Source organism: Salmo salar, chromosome ssa01 (assembly GCF_905237065.1).
Source record: "Salmo salar chromosome ssa01, Ssal_v3.1, whole genome shotgun sequence".
In the NCBI taxonomy this organism is placed as follows: Eukaryota; Metazoa; Chordata; class Actinopteri; order Salmoniformes; family Salmonidae; genus Salmo; species Salmo salar.
This window is the reverse complement of record NC_059442.1, coordinates 6,397,480-6,411,365: the sequence shown is the minus strand read 5'-3', so window position 1 is coordinate 6,411,365 and position 13,886 is coordinate 6,397,480. Positions and strand designations below refer to the sequence as shown.

The 13,886-nt window shown below is 47.7% G+C and overlaps 1 protein-coding gene across 5 annotated transcripts in view; it reads left to right on the top strand.

Moving 5' to 3' along the window:
- nin (ninein (GSK3B interacting protein)) overlaps positions 1-13,886 on the top strand; it is a 106,515-nt gene that overhangs the window by 83,695 nt on the left and 8,934 nt on the right. For 4 of the 5 annotated variants that reach the window (XM_045709715.1, XM_045709681.1, XM_045709755.1 and 1 more), the window contains 11 exons: positions 184-2,862; positions 3,677-3,775; positions 3,939-4,008; positions 4,443-4,631; positions 6,268-6,384; positions 6,781-6,894; positions 7,236-7,382; positions 8,147-8,326; positions 8,556-8,705; positions 9,005-9,097; positions 9,645-9,752. In XM_045709715.1, coding sequence (XP_045565671.1) covers positions 184-2,862; positions 3,677-3,775; positions 3,939-4,008; positions 4,443-4,631; positions 6,268-6,384; positions 6,781-6,894; positions 7,236-7,382; positions 8,147-8,326; positions 8,556-8,705; positions 9,005-9,097; positions 9,645-9,752 — 3,946 coding nt within the window. The remainder of the gene's footprint in view (positions 1-183; positions 2,863-3,676; positions 3,776-3,938; positions 4,009-4,442; positions 4,632-6,267; positions 6,385-6,780; positions 6,895-7,235; positions 7,383-8,146; positions 8,327-8,555; positions 8,706-9,004; positions 9,098-9,644; positions 9,753-13,886) is intronic. The other variant, XM_045709790.1, reaches the window with a different exon arrangement.

Sequence of the window (13,886 nt, the reverse complement as noted above, 5' to 3'; positions counted from 1 at the left end):
GCATAACATTTCTGTTCTTAAATGGTCCCAACATTGTCCATGAAAACCTTAATTGTATTTACTTAATGTAGTGAACCACTTGACAATTGTAACTACAGCTATACTATGGAAGTAGATTTAGGTGAGTATTTCTGAGGGTGTGAGAACTGTGGTCCATAACTCTTGCTGATTAACCATGTACAGGAAAGAACTAGAGAGCCACTTTTCCCAGAAAATCAGGGAGGTGGAGGCCCGGTTCTCAGGCGACCAGGACGCCGTCGCAGAGCGCTTCCAAACCGACGTTTCCAATCTGGAGAAGCACTATCAGAGCGAGCTGAAGGCACTCACCGACAGCCACGCTGAGCAGAAAACCAAATGGGATGCGGAGAATGAGGAAGCCCTTCAGAAAGTTGAAGAGCAGAGGAGAGTTCTGCAGGAAACCAGAGAACAAGAGCAGGAGACCATCACCCACGACCTGGTGAAAGAGAGGGAGCTGCTAGAGAGTGTCCATAAGGAAGAGATTGACGCGTTGGTCGCGAAGAACCAGGAACTCCAAAAGGAGCTGGAGAGTTTCATCAGTTTAGCCCAGACCAAAGAGATTGAGCTGAGTAGGCAGCTGAATGATCTTCACAATAGGCTGCAGGAGAACCTGGACACCAAAGACGAGCTTCTGGCCAATTCTGAGAAGAAAGCCCAGGAGATCGAGCTTCTGCTGAACCAGGCAGTGGAGGACTTTAAGCAGGAGAGGGCAGAACTTCAGGGAAACCTTTCTGAATTAGAGGTGAGGCACTCCTTGGCTGAGAAGCAGCTTGAGGAGAGGAGTGAGCTGCTCACAGAACATGATAACCAGAAGTTGAAGATCAAAGAACTGGAGAAGCTCCTGAGACAGGTGGCGGTGGACTTTCAGTTTGAGAGGCTGGAGCTGCAAGAGAACATCTCAGACCTGGAACTGAAGCTGAAGGAGAGCCGTCCTTCCTCTGACCAGCAGGACAATGAGAAAGGAGAGCTTCTGGTCGAGAGAGACCAGCTTAGTATTAGAATTCAGGAAATCGAGAACGAGCTCAACCAACTTCTAGACTCTGCAGACATAACAGGGGGCAAAGAAATGGAAGAATCAAATGAAGTAAATGTATCACCACTAGGAGAGGTACATCTAGAGGCTGAAGCTCTTGAAGAACAAGTATGTTCAGAAAACATTACCGTTAGTGATGAGACATGTGACAATGTTGTTCCAGAGGATTGTGAAGGCCTTGACGTAGAATATTTATTCCCTACGGAGCAGGGACCAAATGACGAAGTTGAGATTATTACTGAATCACCTCATGAGATGGAGATTTCTGAGAACATCATTGCAGAAGTTTGTGATCAAGAAATAACTGTTACCTCAGACAACCTGAATGTCTTAGTAGAGGTATCTGAAACCTGTGGTGAACAAGGACAAGATGATGAGGTGAAGATGATACCTGAAACTCCAAATAGGTTAGAGGAATGTCTTGAAGACACCATAACTCTTCATCTTGATGGGGAATGTGATGAGGAAACTACTGTGGACGATGGCCAAGACCCAGTGGTCGAATCTGACGCCGTTGAGGAGCAAGCACAAGATGACAACGCTAGTGAGGGAGGGATGAATGCTGAAACTTCTGAAGACATTGAGGTATGTCCTGAAAACATTATCAGTGTTGAGGCATGCAATGGTGAAGTCGCTGCTATTCCAGAAGAATGCCAAGACCTTGTTGAGGAATCCCAATCATCTGAAAGCCAATGTCAGGCTGAGGACAACATGGACGAAGACACTAACGATGACATTGTAGCATTGTCCATTCCAGAGGAGCAACCTCAAAGTGATGACATTGATGGAGATCTCTGTCCCTCTGAGATGAAGTGTGAAGTCTCCTCCCCTGATAAGATTGGACAGAATGATGCTAGTGTACAAGAAACTGTTTTCGATGATAAGCCTGAAGAGGAGGAACTTCAAGATGATCTGTTTAATGAAGAAGTGAAGAGTTATGTGTCTCTGGTTGTCTCTTCAGCCCTTGAGGAGATAGGTCATGACACTGATGATACCAAAGTGGCTTGTCTTTTCGAGGAAACTCAAGATCTAGAGAAAAAGCCTGTGGAACTTATTCCTCAGCTGCAGCAGAAGTGCGAAGAAGCAGTGAAGGAGCGAGATGCCTATATCCGGGAGATCCTGGAGCTCCATGAGCAAGTCAGTCAGTTGAAGAGCGAGGCCAGTCTTCTGGCTCAGCTACAGAGCCAGTATGACACTGCCACTGAGGAGAACCTGGCGCTACAGCAGAAGATCTCCGAGCTTCAGCAGAAGGCGGATGCACTAGAGAGTCTTTTAGCAGAAAACGATCAGCAAGCTTTAGAGGAAAACAGCACCCTCAAAGCTCAGGCCAACGAGATCAAGGTGACGTCTTCAGATATGACCTCGCTTCAGATCCGATACGAGGAGTGCATCTGTGAAAACGCCAAGCTGGAGGAACAAAACTGTCGGCTGGAGAAGAGAGTTGTGGGCCTCGAGAGCAAGATGCACATCATCCAAGACTTCCAAGATCAGCAAGTAGCGTTGGTGGACGAGATCACCAGGATGAGAGAGGAGAATTGTAAGCTGACTGAGCTAGTCAGCGAGTTAGAGAGGCAGGATGAGATTCTCATGGCTCTGCAGCTGGAGGCCGAGTCTGAGGAAGATGCCACCACAGAGCAAGAACAAGAGTCCTTCCTGGACCTGAACTCCCAACTGGAGGCTAAGATACAGGCGGTGTCGGAGCTGGAGGACTGCTGCACGGAGTTCGAGAAGCAGAACGCCAACCTCCGCAGAGCCCTAACGGACCTGCAAGACAAGTCACTGAAGATGCATGAAAGGATGCAGACCCATAGGTAACTTGGAGATGTATGATCCCAGTTACCAACCCTTTGCACCTGCTGCTTTCTGAATCCCATCCCTGCTGCAATATTGTGCTTGGCTTATTAATGCAACTTCCTCTAGCACCAGAAGTAGTGCTGTCATTGGCTAATGCAACTTCCTGTGGCATTAGATGTAGTGCTGTCATTGGCTAATGCAACTTCTTGTGGCACTAGATGTAGTGCTGTCATTGGCTAACGCAACTTCCTGTGGCACTAGATGTAGTGCTGTCATTGGCTAACGCAACTTCCTGTGGCACTAGATGTAGTGCTGTCATTGGCTAACGCAACTTCCTGTGGCACTAGATGTAGTGCTGTCATTGGCTTATTAATGTAACTTCCTGTAGCAGTGCTGTGACGTCTATGTTCTGAAGTAGATCTGTGACGTCAATTCTCTTGTAATCCATATTTCTAGTTCAGAAAGTTGCATGTGAAGCAACGGCTATAGTAACAGGCCATGTTGTGACCATGCCACTGTACAATCCCACCCTGTTCCTATACAACACCCGTTGTGAAACTGTCCTGTCCTGTCATTGGTGCATGTTGTCTGTGGACTATTAGAGCACATCTACCCTTGATGTTTTGGGTTTCTGCTTTTGAACATCTCAATTAATGGTTCAGTTTAATTTATATACTTCATTGACTTTGCATTAACAACATTTTAACAAACTTTTAAATAGTCTGACTACAAAACAGGAATAATGTGATAATGGTTCTGTTTTTATCAAATCAGCTAGCATAGAGACTGAGTTCTTCTGTTGGCTGTTGTGGTTTCTTCTGTTGGCTGTAGGAATGAGGCGGGTCGTTTAGCAGAGGAGAACCTCTTACTCAGACACAAGATCTCAGTGCTGAAGGAAGAGGATCTGAGAGAGACCCGGGAGGAGACGCTGTAAGAAACATCATGCCAATATACAATACTGAAGCATATTCAGCCCCGGTCCCAGAAATGTTGTCCGCCCTCACCCCACAAACATTTCCTGGGATTTCCCGTATGGTGTAGGTTTCATGTCATTGGGTCATATGAATTGACACTTCCCTCTCCCCTACCTTAGCTTGAAACTGGAGCATTTCAGGAAGGAGAAGATATCTGCACAAAAGAAAGCAGAGAGTTTCAAGAGACAGGTAAGACTAGAGTAAACCAACTCAAATTTGACCCTATAACTTGGTTCTCCTCTGTATGTGGCTGTATGTCCACCTATGCATTGCAACAAGACAGCTGTTACTAAAGCCTATCGAGCTTGATTTCAAGGAAGCCCTGTAGTAAAGCCATTAGCAATGAAGAACTAATCTAATATGTCTGTCTGTGTCAGACATGGCACCCTATTCCCTATATAGTGCACTACTTTTGGCACCGGGCTTGGTCAAAAGTAGTGCACTATGTAGGTAATCTAGGGTACCGTTTCTGATGCAGATATTCTGAATGGAAGTAAACCAGCACAACAACATCCAGTAGAAGCACCCACACAAGAAAACAAGTCCTGACCTTTCACCTCGGTAAGGTGTATTTTGTACTGTAATAAGCATAACCTAAATCTGCGTTTCCCGCCCTTTTATAGATCTCTGAGCTGCGTCTCCGCAGCCAGCAGCTGGAGGATGAGAACGGGCTGCTGTCGGAGAAGAACGCCCAGAATGCAGCAGGAGTGGAGGGGTTGAGCCAGCAGCTAGGGGAACTGCTCAGACAGAGTGAGAGACAGGAGGTTGTCAGAGATCAGCAACACTTTGTACCAGAGGATAACAGGACCAAGGTAAACTGTCGTAGTCCATTATGAGGCTTTTTGAGCTCTTTCATAATTAGTCTTTGTTCGATTCCTTGCTCTTCGCTCCTCGCCTCTTCCTCAAAAGGCATTGTACAAGAAGATTCAAGGTCCCTGCTCTCTGGCCTTCTTCTCCGATGCGTTTTGAGTAGGAAGCGAGGAAAGGTCCCTGCTCTCTGGCCTTCTTCTCCGATGCGTTTTGAGTAGGAAGCGAGGAAAGGTCCTGCTCTCTGGCCTTCTTCTCCGATGCGTTTTGAGTAGGAAGCGAGGAAAGGTCCCTGCTCTCTGGCCTTCTTCTCCGATGCGTTTTGAGTAGGAGATGAGGAAAGGTCCCTGCTCTCTGGCCTTCTTCTCCGATGCGTTTTGAGTAGGAGATGAGGAAAGGTCCCTGCTCTCTGGCCTTCTTCTCCGATGCGTTTTGAGTAGGAGATGAGGAAAGGTCCCTGCTCTCTGGCCTTCTTCTCCGATGCGTTTTGAGTAGGAGACGAGGAAAGGTCCCTGCTCTCTGGCCTTCTTCTCCGATGCGTTTTGAGTAGGAAGCGAGGAAAGGTCCCTGCTCTCTGGCCTTCGTCTCCGATGCGTTTTGAGTAGGAAGCGAGGAAAGGTCCCTGCTCTCTGGCCTTCTTCTCCAATCCGTTTTGAGTAGGAAGCGAGGAAAGGTCCCTGCTCTCTGGCCTTCTTCTCCGATGCGTTTTGAGTAGGAAGCGAGGAAAGGTCCCTGCTCTCTGGCCTTCTTCTCCGATCCGTTTTGAGTAGGAGACGAGGAAAGGTCCCTGCTCTCTGGCCTTCTTCTCCGATGCGTTTTGAGTAGGAAGCGAGGAAAGATCCCTGCTCTCTGGCCTTCTTCTCCGATGCGTTTTGAGTAGGAGACGAGGAAAGGTCCCTGCTCTCTGGCCTTCTTCTCCGATGCGTTTTGAGTAGGAGACGAGGAAAGGTCCCTGCTCTCTGGCCTTCTTCTCCGATGCGTTTTGAGTAGGAGACGAGGAAAGGTCCCTGCTCTCTGGCCTTCTTCTCCGATGCGTTTTGAGTAGGAGACGAGGAAAGGTCCCTGCTCTCTGGCCTTCTTCTCCGATCCGTTTTGAGTAGGAAGCGAGGAAAGGTCCCTGCTCTCTGGCCTTCTTCTCCGATGCGTTTTGAGTAGGAAGCGAGGAAAGGTCCCTGCTCTCTGGCCTTCTTCTCCGATGCGTTTTGAGTAGGAAGCGAGGAAAGATCCCTGCTCTCTGGCCTTCTTCTCCGATGCGTTTTGAGTAGGAAGCAAGGAAAGGTCCCTGCTCTCTGGCCTTCTTCTCCGATCCGTTTTGAGTAGGAAGCAAGGAAAGGTCCCTGCTCTCTGGCCTTCTTCTCCGATGCGTTTTGAGTAGGAAGCAAGGAAAGGTCCCTGCTCTCTGGCCTTCTTCTCCGATGCGTTTTGAGTAGGAAGCGAGGAAAGGTCCTTGCTCTCTGGCCTTCTTCTCCGATGCGTTTTGAGTAGGAAGCGAGGAAAGGTCCCTGCTCTCTGGCCTTCTTCTCCGATGCGTTTTGAGTAGGAGACGAGGAAAGCGGATAGGAGAAATAGAGGAAGGACATATTGAGAGAAAAAGTATTGGATTTCTATTTGGGTAACTAACGACTTGTTCTCCTGTGTCAGATGGCAGTGTGTGCGTCTGCCCTGGAGGCGGAGCTGACCAACGCTGTGGAAGGGACTGTACTACTGGAGGAGGGCAAGGCCCAGCTGGTGCTACAAATCAACACCCTCCGCGATAAGGTGAGACATGAGCAGACAAACATCATGGGTGTTTGAATATCTATAGAACTTACTAGCTGTGTGTGTGTGTGTGTGTGTGTGTGTGTGTGTGTGTGTGTGTGTGTGTGTGTGTGTGTGTGTGTGTGTGTGTGTGTGTGTGTGTGTGTGTGTGTGTGTGTGTGTGTGTGTGTGTTATAGGTAACACCTGTCCTCAGCTGGAAAGAGTTAGTATTTAGTATTTTATTAAGATAAGAAAGTTACAAATAGGAAGGGGAAATTGATAAGGAGAGGAATATGAAGGCACGGATGGGGTTTGAATGCAATGTGAGACGTGTGTGTGTAGTATTTTAGGTATGGTCAAATTGGCGATACGGGTACGTACTTTACCACACTCCTCTTCCCTGTGTCCATCTGTAGGTAGCTAAGATGGGGGCTGTGGAGTGCCAGCTCACCCTCCTCCTGCAGGAACACAAGGCTTTGGAGAAACAAACCCAAGGATTACGCAATCAGCTTGCCAAGTCTCAGGAGAGGGTAAGGATGCTCTGTTCAGTCTGGCAACCTTTGACCCTGCCTTGTTTACTGTCAACCACTTATGACACTGTTATAGTCTATAATCTATAGTTCAACGTTTTTGCCACTTTCATTCTAAGTTGTCATCATTTAGAATGTCTGTTCTATGTGTGTCAAGCCAAAGACAAATTACAACATTGCGTCACGTGGACACTAAAGTTTTTTCGAATTCATTCTGATTTGTTAGAATTATGTAAAAGTATGTCATTTTTGGGGGGGGTGCATAATACTGGGGAATCTAAGGAAAGGTACCTACATTTTGCAATTCTATTCATGACCAAGGTATTCTCCTCCTCTTTCAGACTCATGTGTTGGATGAAAGTCTTCAGTCTGTCAACCTCCAGAGCGCCCGTCTCAAGTCAGACCTCCGCGTGTCACAGCAGGAGAAGGACGCCCTCAAACAGGAAGTGATGTCACTGCACAAGCAGTTGCAGAATGCCAACGATAAGGTAAGGTCTTCTTTTGACGACACGCTGATCGTTTGGTTGGCTGGGTGGTTGGTTGGTTTGCTGGTTGGTTGTTTAGGTGGGTAATTGGTTCGTTGGTTGGCTGGGTGGTTGGTTTGCTGGTTGGTTGTTTAGGTGGGTAATTGGTTCGTTGGTTGGCTGGGTGGTTGGTTTGCTGGTTGGTTGTTTAGGTGGGTAATTGGTTCGTTGGTTGGCTGGGTGGTTGGTTTGCTGGTTGGTTGTTTAGGTGGGTAATTGGTTCGTTGGCTGGGTGGTTGGTTCGTTGGTTGGCTGGGTGGTTGGTTTGCTGGTTGGTTGTTTAGGTGGGTAATTGGTTCGTTGGCTGGTTGGTGTGGTGACATTCATTAAAGTTATTTCTTTAAAGTTATGTACACCTCGTCCTTAACCAGACACCCTGTAGCAATCCACCTTACCCAAACCAGGAGGCCAGCTCAGCTACATTTTTGATTGATTGATTATATAAGCCCGGATAGACCTGTGCTGATTCAACTATCCACATTGGCACCTATATTTCTCATCTAGTGACCTTTTATGTCAATTAGTATCACCAAATGAAATGACTAGGGCATAAAAAATACAATTACTAGATCTAGTGAAAGTGCTGTGGTCTGAGGGGCCTTGTCCTTTCTAGTAATTATCCAGTCCAGGTGTCCTGACCTCAACGAGATTTATTGGTTAAATAAAAATGTAGTTATTTCTAAAAGGGGCGGAGAATGCTCAGCCTGGTTATTGTTTCCTTAAATCAGAACCAGGTTCTGGAGATGGCCCTGCACTCCAGCGGCTACCAGAGCCAGCACAAGAAGCTGTACCAGGACGAGCTGGCCAGGCTGGTGGAGCAGGAGCAGCTGCTGCTGAGGCAGGAGAACGAGAGGCTGACCATGGAGCTCCACAACACCAAGGATGACCTCCACCACAGCAGGGACAAGGTGAGATTACAGAGGCAATTCAAATACAGACATAATCAAATTTTTCTTGATGTTTCAAGGTCTAAAGGGAGCTTTTAATGGAGATTCTGAGTTGAGCATGGATTTCAGTCAAGGGCTAGGCTTAATGTGTGTCCAGGAAACCGTCCCTTTACGTTCTAGAGATGTATAGAACCATACACCCTTGCATATAAATACCTTTTTTTTGAAACCCTGTAATGTCTTTCTGCAGACGCGACAGCTGGAGGCAGCCATCTTAACCGTGAAGCAGCAGAAACCGCAGGGCCAGTCCAGCGTGGTGAAGACTGTAGAACAGGAGAAGACTGCTCTGAAGAGAGAGCTAGACATCATGCATCAGGAGCTACTCTCCGCTCAGAACAAGGTCATCTGTTTTTATATCTATGTATACTGTTATGATTTCTTGATCGTTTTTTCACGTTTTATTTCAATTCAGACATTTCATACAGCACATGCGTTTTTTTTTATTGATAGCAAATTTTCCTTGATTGTTAATTGGATAAACCTAATTTCGAAAATGTGGATAACAAACTCACAACGATGCTTACTTCCACCTGTCATTCACAAGCAACAAGTACTTCTGAAGCGGTTCTTACTTTTTGACAATGGGTTTGTTATGTATGTGGCTTTCCTTTTCTGATGGCTTTGTGTGGTGGTTGTCAGGTGTGTGAGGTCCAGAGAGAGCTGGAGAGTCTTCGTCAGGAGAACGAGGGTCTGAAGACCCAACAGACCCAGCTACAGGCACGGCTTCTGGAGGTCAGTTCTCTACCAACCTTCCCTAACTTCTCCCTCACATATGCTCCTCTCATCTAATCTCACTGCATCTGCCTTGTCCCTGTCAAACACCTGGACTCCCTTTTAATGTCTCCTTTTCTTCTTCTGTCATTTTCTATAAAAACTAGTTTGTTTTCATGTAACACCAGCAGTTTTCCAGAAACACAGTTGGCCTGGCAACAGTTGGCCTGGCAACAGTTGGCCTGGCAACAGTAGACCTGGCAACAGTAGACCTGGCAACAGTTGGCCTGGCAACAGTTGGCCTGGCAACAGTTGGCCTGGCAACAGTTGGCCTGGCAACAGTTGGCCTCACACTCATGTCCCTTGTCTCCCACACTCATGTCCCTTTGACATAACCTTCATCTATCTAATACCTCTCCCTCCCACCCTACATTATGTCCCTTCTCTAGGTCTCTCTCTTCTCTCCCTGTGTTTACTTCTCTCTTCCGGGTCTCTCTTCTTTCCCTGTGTCTCTCCTGTCTGTCTCTCTCATCTCTCTCCTGACTGACTGTCTGTCTGGTGTCTCCAGGCTCTCCAAGTCCAGCTGGTTGGTCTGCTGCCCACATCCCCTCGCAGGATGCCTGGTGAGCGGAGAGAGCAACACCGCAGAGACGACCTCAACCCAGAGAACATACAGGTAGAGGAGAGAGAGAGAGAGAAAATCACGCCTCTTAACTATAACTGAATCCTAATTCTATATGCAATTCCTGCTCTTTGAATAAATATGCAGTTGGCATATCTGATGATCTACAATCTAGCACTTAGTATACAGTATCTTCACTCTCACTGTGTTTCAACAGCTCATTACTGACACATTCACACTTTACTGTTGATTATGGGAATACCTGGCCCTTCTGATCTGCCTTGATTACACTCTGATGGGCCCGGAACCACAAACACCTGACAAAATATCTCTCCATTTTCACTTTGGTGAATATAAATATTTGATAAGAGTAGTGACAAATGATGTGGCTTTTATATTCTAGCACTGTAACAGTTGGGAAATATAAATATATTTTATATTCTACCTCTATAACAGTTGGGAAATATAAATATATTTTATATTCTACCTCTATAACAGTTGGGGAATATAAATATATTTTCTATTCTACCTCTGTAACAGTTGGGGAATATAAATATATTTTATATTCTACCACTATAACAGTTGGGAAATATAAATATATTTTATATTCTACATCTATAACAGTTGGGAAATATAAATATATTTTCTATTCTACCTCTATAACAGTTGGGAAATATAAATATATTTTATATTCTACCTCTATAACAGTTGGGGAATATAAATATATTTTATATTCTACCTCTATAACAGTTGGGGAATATAAATATATTTTCTATTCTACCTCTATAACAGTTGGGGAATATAAATATATTTTATATTCTACCTCTATAACAGTTGGGGAATATAAATATATTTTCTATTCTACCTCTATAACAGTTGGGGAATATAAATATATTTTATATTCTACCTCTATAACAGTTGGGGAATATAAATATATTTTATATTCTACCATGCCATTCAATATTTGATTTGCGCTCTGGGTTTGGTCAGGTTTCTGTAGCTGGAACATTTTGTCCTGGTTTCATCACTACACCACCTTATCAGCTTCATGTTCTCACGTGTGTGTGTGTGTGTGTGTGTGTGTGTGTGTGTGTGTGTGTGTGTGTGTGTGTGTGTGTGTGTGTGTGTGTGTGTGTGTGTGTACCTTCTGGGTTTGGTGTTTTAGTGTGTGGTGTTTGGGTGCGGTGTTCTTTGATGTAGAGCTCTGATATGGTGGTCATAGTCTAGGATGGTGTGGGGTGATCATAGTGTGGGGTGATCGTAGTGTGGGGTGGTGTGGGGTGATCGTAGTCTGGGATGGTGTGGGGTGATCGTAGTGTCGGGTGATCGTAGTCTGGGATGGTGTGGGGTGATCGTAGTGTGGGGTGATCGTAGTCTGGGATGGTGTGGGGTGATCGTAGTGTGGGGTGATCGTAGTCTAGGATGGTGTGGGGTGATCATAGTGTGGGGTGGTGTGGGGTGATCATAGTGTCGGGTGGTGTGGGGTGATCGTAGTATAGGATGGTGTGGGGTGATCATAGTCTGGGGTGATCATAGTCTAGGATGGTGTGGGGGGATCATAGTGTGGGGTGATCGTAGTCTGGGATGGTGTGGGGTGATCACAGTGTGGGGTGGTGTGGGGTAATCATAGTGTGGGGTGATCGTAGTGTGGGGTGGTGTGGGGTGATCGTTGTGTGGGGTGATCGTTGTGTGGGGTGATCATAATCTGGGGTGATCGTAGTGTGGGGTGATCGTAGTCTGGGATGGTGTGGGGTGATCATAGTGTGGGGTGATCGTAGTCTAGGATGGTGTGGGGTGATCATAGTGTGGGGTGATCGTAGTGCGGGATGGTGTGGGGTGATCGTAGTGTGGGGTGGTCGTAGTGTGGGGTGGTGTGGGGTGATCGTAATCTGGGATGGTGTGGGGTGATCATAGTCTGGGGTGATCATAGTCTAGGATGGTGTGGGGGGATCATAGTGTGGGGTGATCGTAGTCTGGGATGGTGTGGGGTGATCACAGTGTGGGGTGGTGTGGGGTAATCATAGTGTGGGGTGATCGTAGTGTGGGGTGGTGTGGGGTGATCGTTGTGTGGGGTGATCATAGTCTGGGGTGATCATAGTCTAGGATGGTGTGGGGGGATCATAGTGTGGGGTGATCGTAGTCTGGGATGGTGTGGGGTGATCATAGTGTGGGGTGGTGTGGGGTAATCATAGTGTGGGGTGATCGTAGTGTGGGGTGGTGTGGGGTGATCGTTGTGTGGGGTGATCATAATCTGGGGTGATCGTAGTGTGGGGTGATCGTAGTCTGGGATGGTGTGGGGTGATCATAGTGTGGGGTGATCGTAGTGTGGGGTGGTGTGGGGTGATCGTAGTCTGGGATGGTGTGGGGTGATCGTAGTGTGGGGTGGTCATAGTGTGGGGTGGTGTGGGGTCATCGTAGTCTAGGATGGTGTGGGGTGATCATAGTGTGGGGTGATCGTAGTGTGGATTGGTGTGGGGTGATCGTAGTCTGGGATGGTGTGGGGTGATCGTAGTCTGGGATGGTGTGGGGTGATCGTAGTCTGGGGTGATCGTGGGGTGGTGTGGGGTGATCGTTGTGTGGGGTGATCGTTGTGTGGGGTGATCATAATCTGGGGTGATCGTAGTCTGGGATGGTGTGGGGTGATCATAGTGTGGGGTGATCGTAGTCTGGGATAGTGTGGGGTGATCGTAGTGTGGGGTGATCGTAGTCTAGGATGGTGTGGGGTGATCGTAGTGTGGGGTGATCGTAGTCTAGGATGGTGTGGGGTGATCGTAGTCTGGGATGGTGTGGGGTGATCATAGTGTGGGGTGATCGTAGTGTGGGATGGTGTGGGGTGATCGTAGTGTGGTGTGATCGTAGTGCGGGATGGTGTGGGGTGATCGTAGTGTGGGGTGATCGTAGTGTGGGGTGGTGTGGAGTGATCATAGTCTGGGATGGTGTGGGGTGATCATAGTCTGGGGTGATCATAGTCTAGGATGGGGTGGGGGGATCATAGTGTGGGGTGATTGTAGTCTGGGATGGTGTGGGGTGATCACAGTGTGGGGTGGTGTGGGGTAATCATAGTGTGGGGTGATCATAGTGTGGGGTGGTGTGGGGTGATCGTTGTGTGGGGTGATCATAGTCTGGGGTGATCATAGTCTAGGATGGTGTGGGGGGATCATAGTGTGGGGTGATCGTAGTCTGGGATGGTGTGGGGTGATCACAGTGTGGGGTGGTGTGGGGTAATCATAGTGTGGGGTGATCATAGTGTGGGGTGGTGTGGGGTGATCGTTGTGTGGGGTGATCATAGTCTGGGGTGATCATAGTCTAGGATGGTGTGGGGGTTATAGTGTGGGGTGATCGTAGTCTGGGATGGTGTGGGGTGATCACAGTGTGGGGTGGTGTGGGGTAATCATAGTGTGGGGTGATCGTAGTGTGGGGTGATCGTAGTGTGGGGTGGTGTGGGGTGATCGTTGTGTGGGGTGATCATAATCTGGGGTGGTCGTAGTGTGGGGTGCTCGTAGTCTGGGATGGTGTGGGGTGATCATAGTGTGGGGTGGTCATAGTGTGGGGTGGTGTGGGGTGATCGTAGTCTAGGATGGTGTGGGGTGATCATAGTGTGGGGTGATCGTAGTGTGGGATGGTGTGGGGTGATCGTAGTCTGGGATGGTGTGGGGTGATCGTAGTGTGGGGTGGTCATAGTGTGGGGTGGTGTGGGGTGATCGTAGTCTAGGATGGTGTGGGGTGATCATAGTGTGGGGTGATCATAGTGTGGGGTGATCGTAGTGTGGATTGGTGTGGGGTGATCGTAGTCTAGGATGGTGTGGGGTGATCATAGTGTGGGGTGATCGTAGTCTGGGATGGTGTGGGGTGATCGTAGTCTGGGATGGTGTGGGGTGATCGTAGTCTGTGTGGGGTGATTGTAGTCTGGGTGGGGTGATTATAGTCTGTGTGGGGTGATTATAGTCTGGGTGGGGTGATTATAGTCTGGGTGGGGTGATTATAGTCTGGGTGGAGTGATTATAGTCTGGGTGGAGTGATTATAGTCTGGGTGGAGTGATTATAGTCTGGGTGGGGTGATTATAGTCTGGGTGGGGTGATTATAGTCTGGGTGGGGTGATTATAGTCTGGGTGGGGTGATTATAGTCTGGGTGGAGTGATTATAGTCTGGGTGGTGTGATTATAGTCTGGGTGGGGTGATTATAGTCT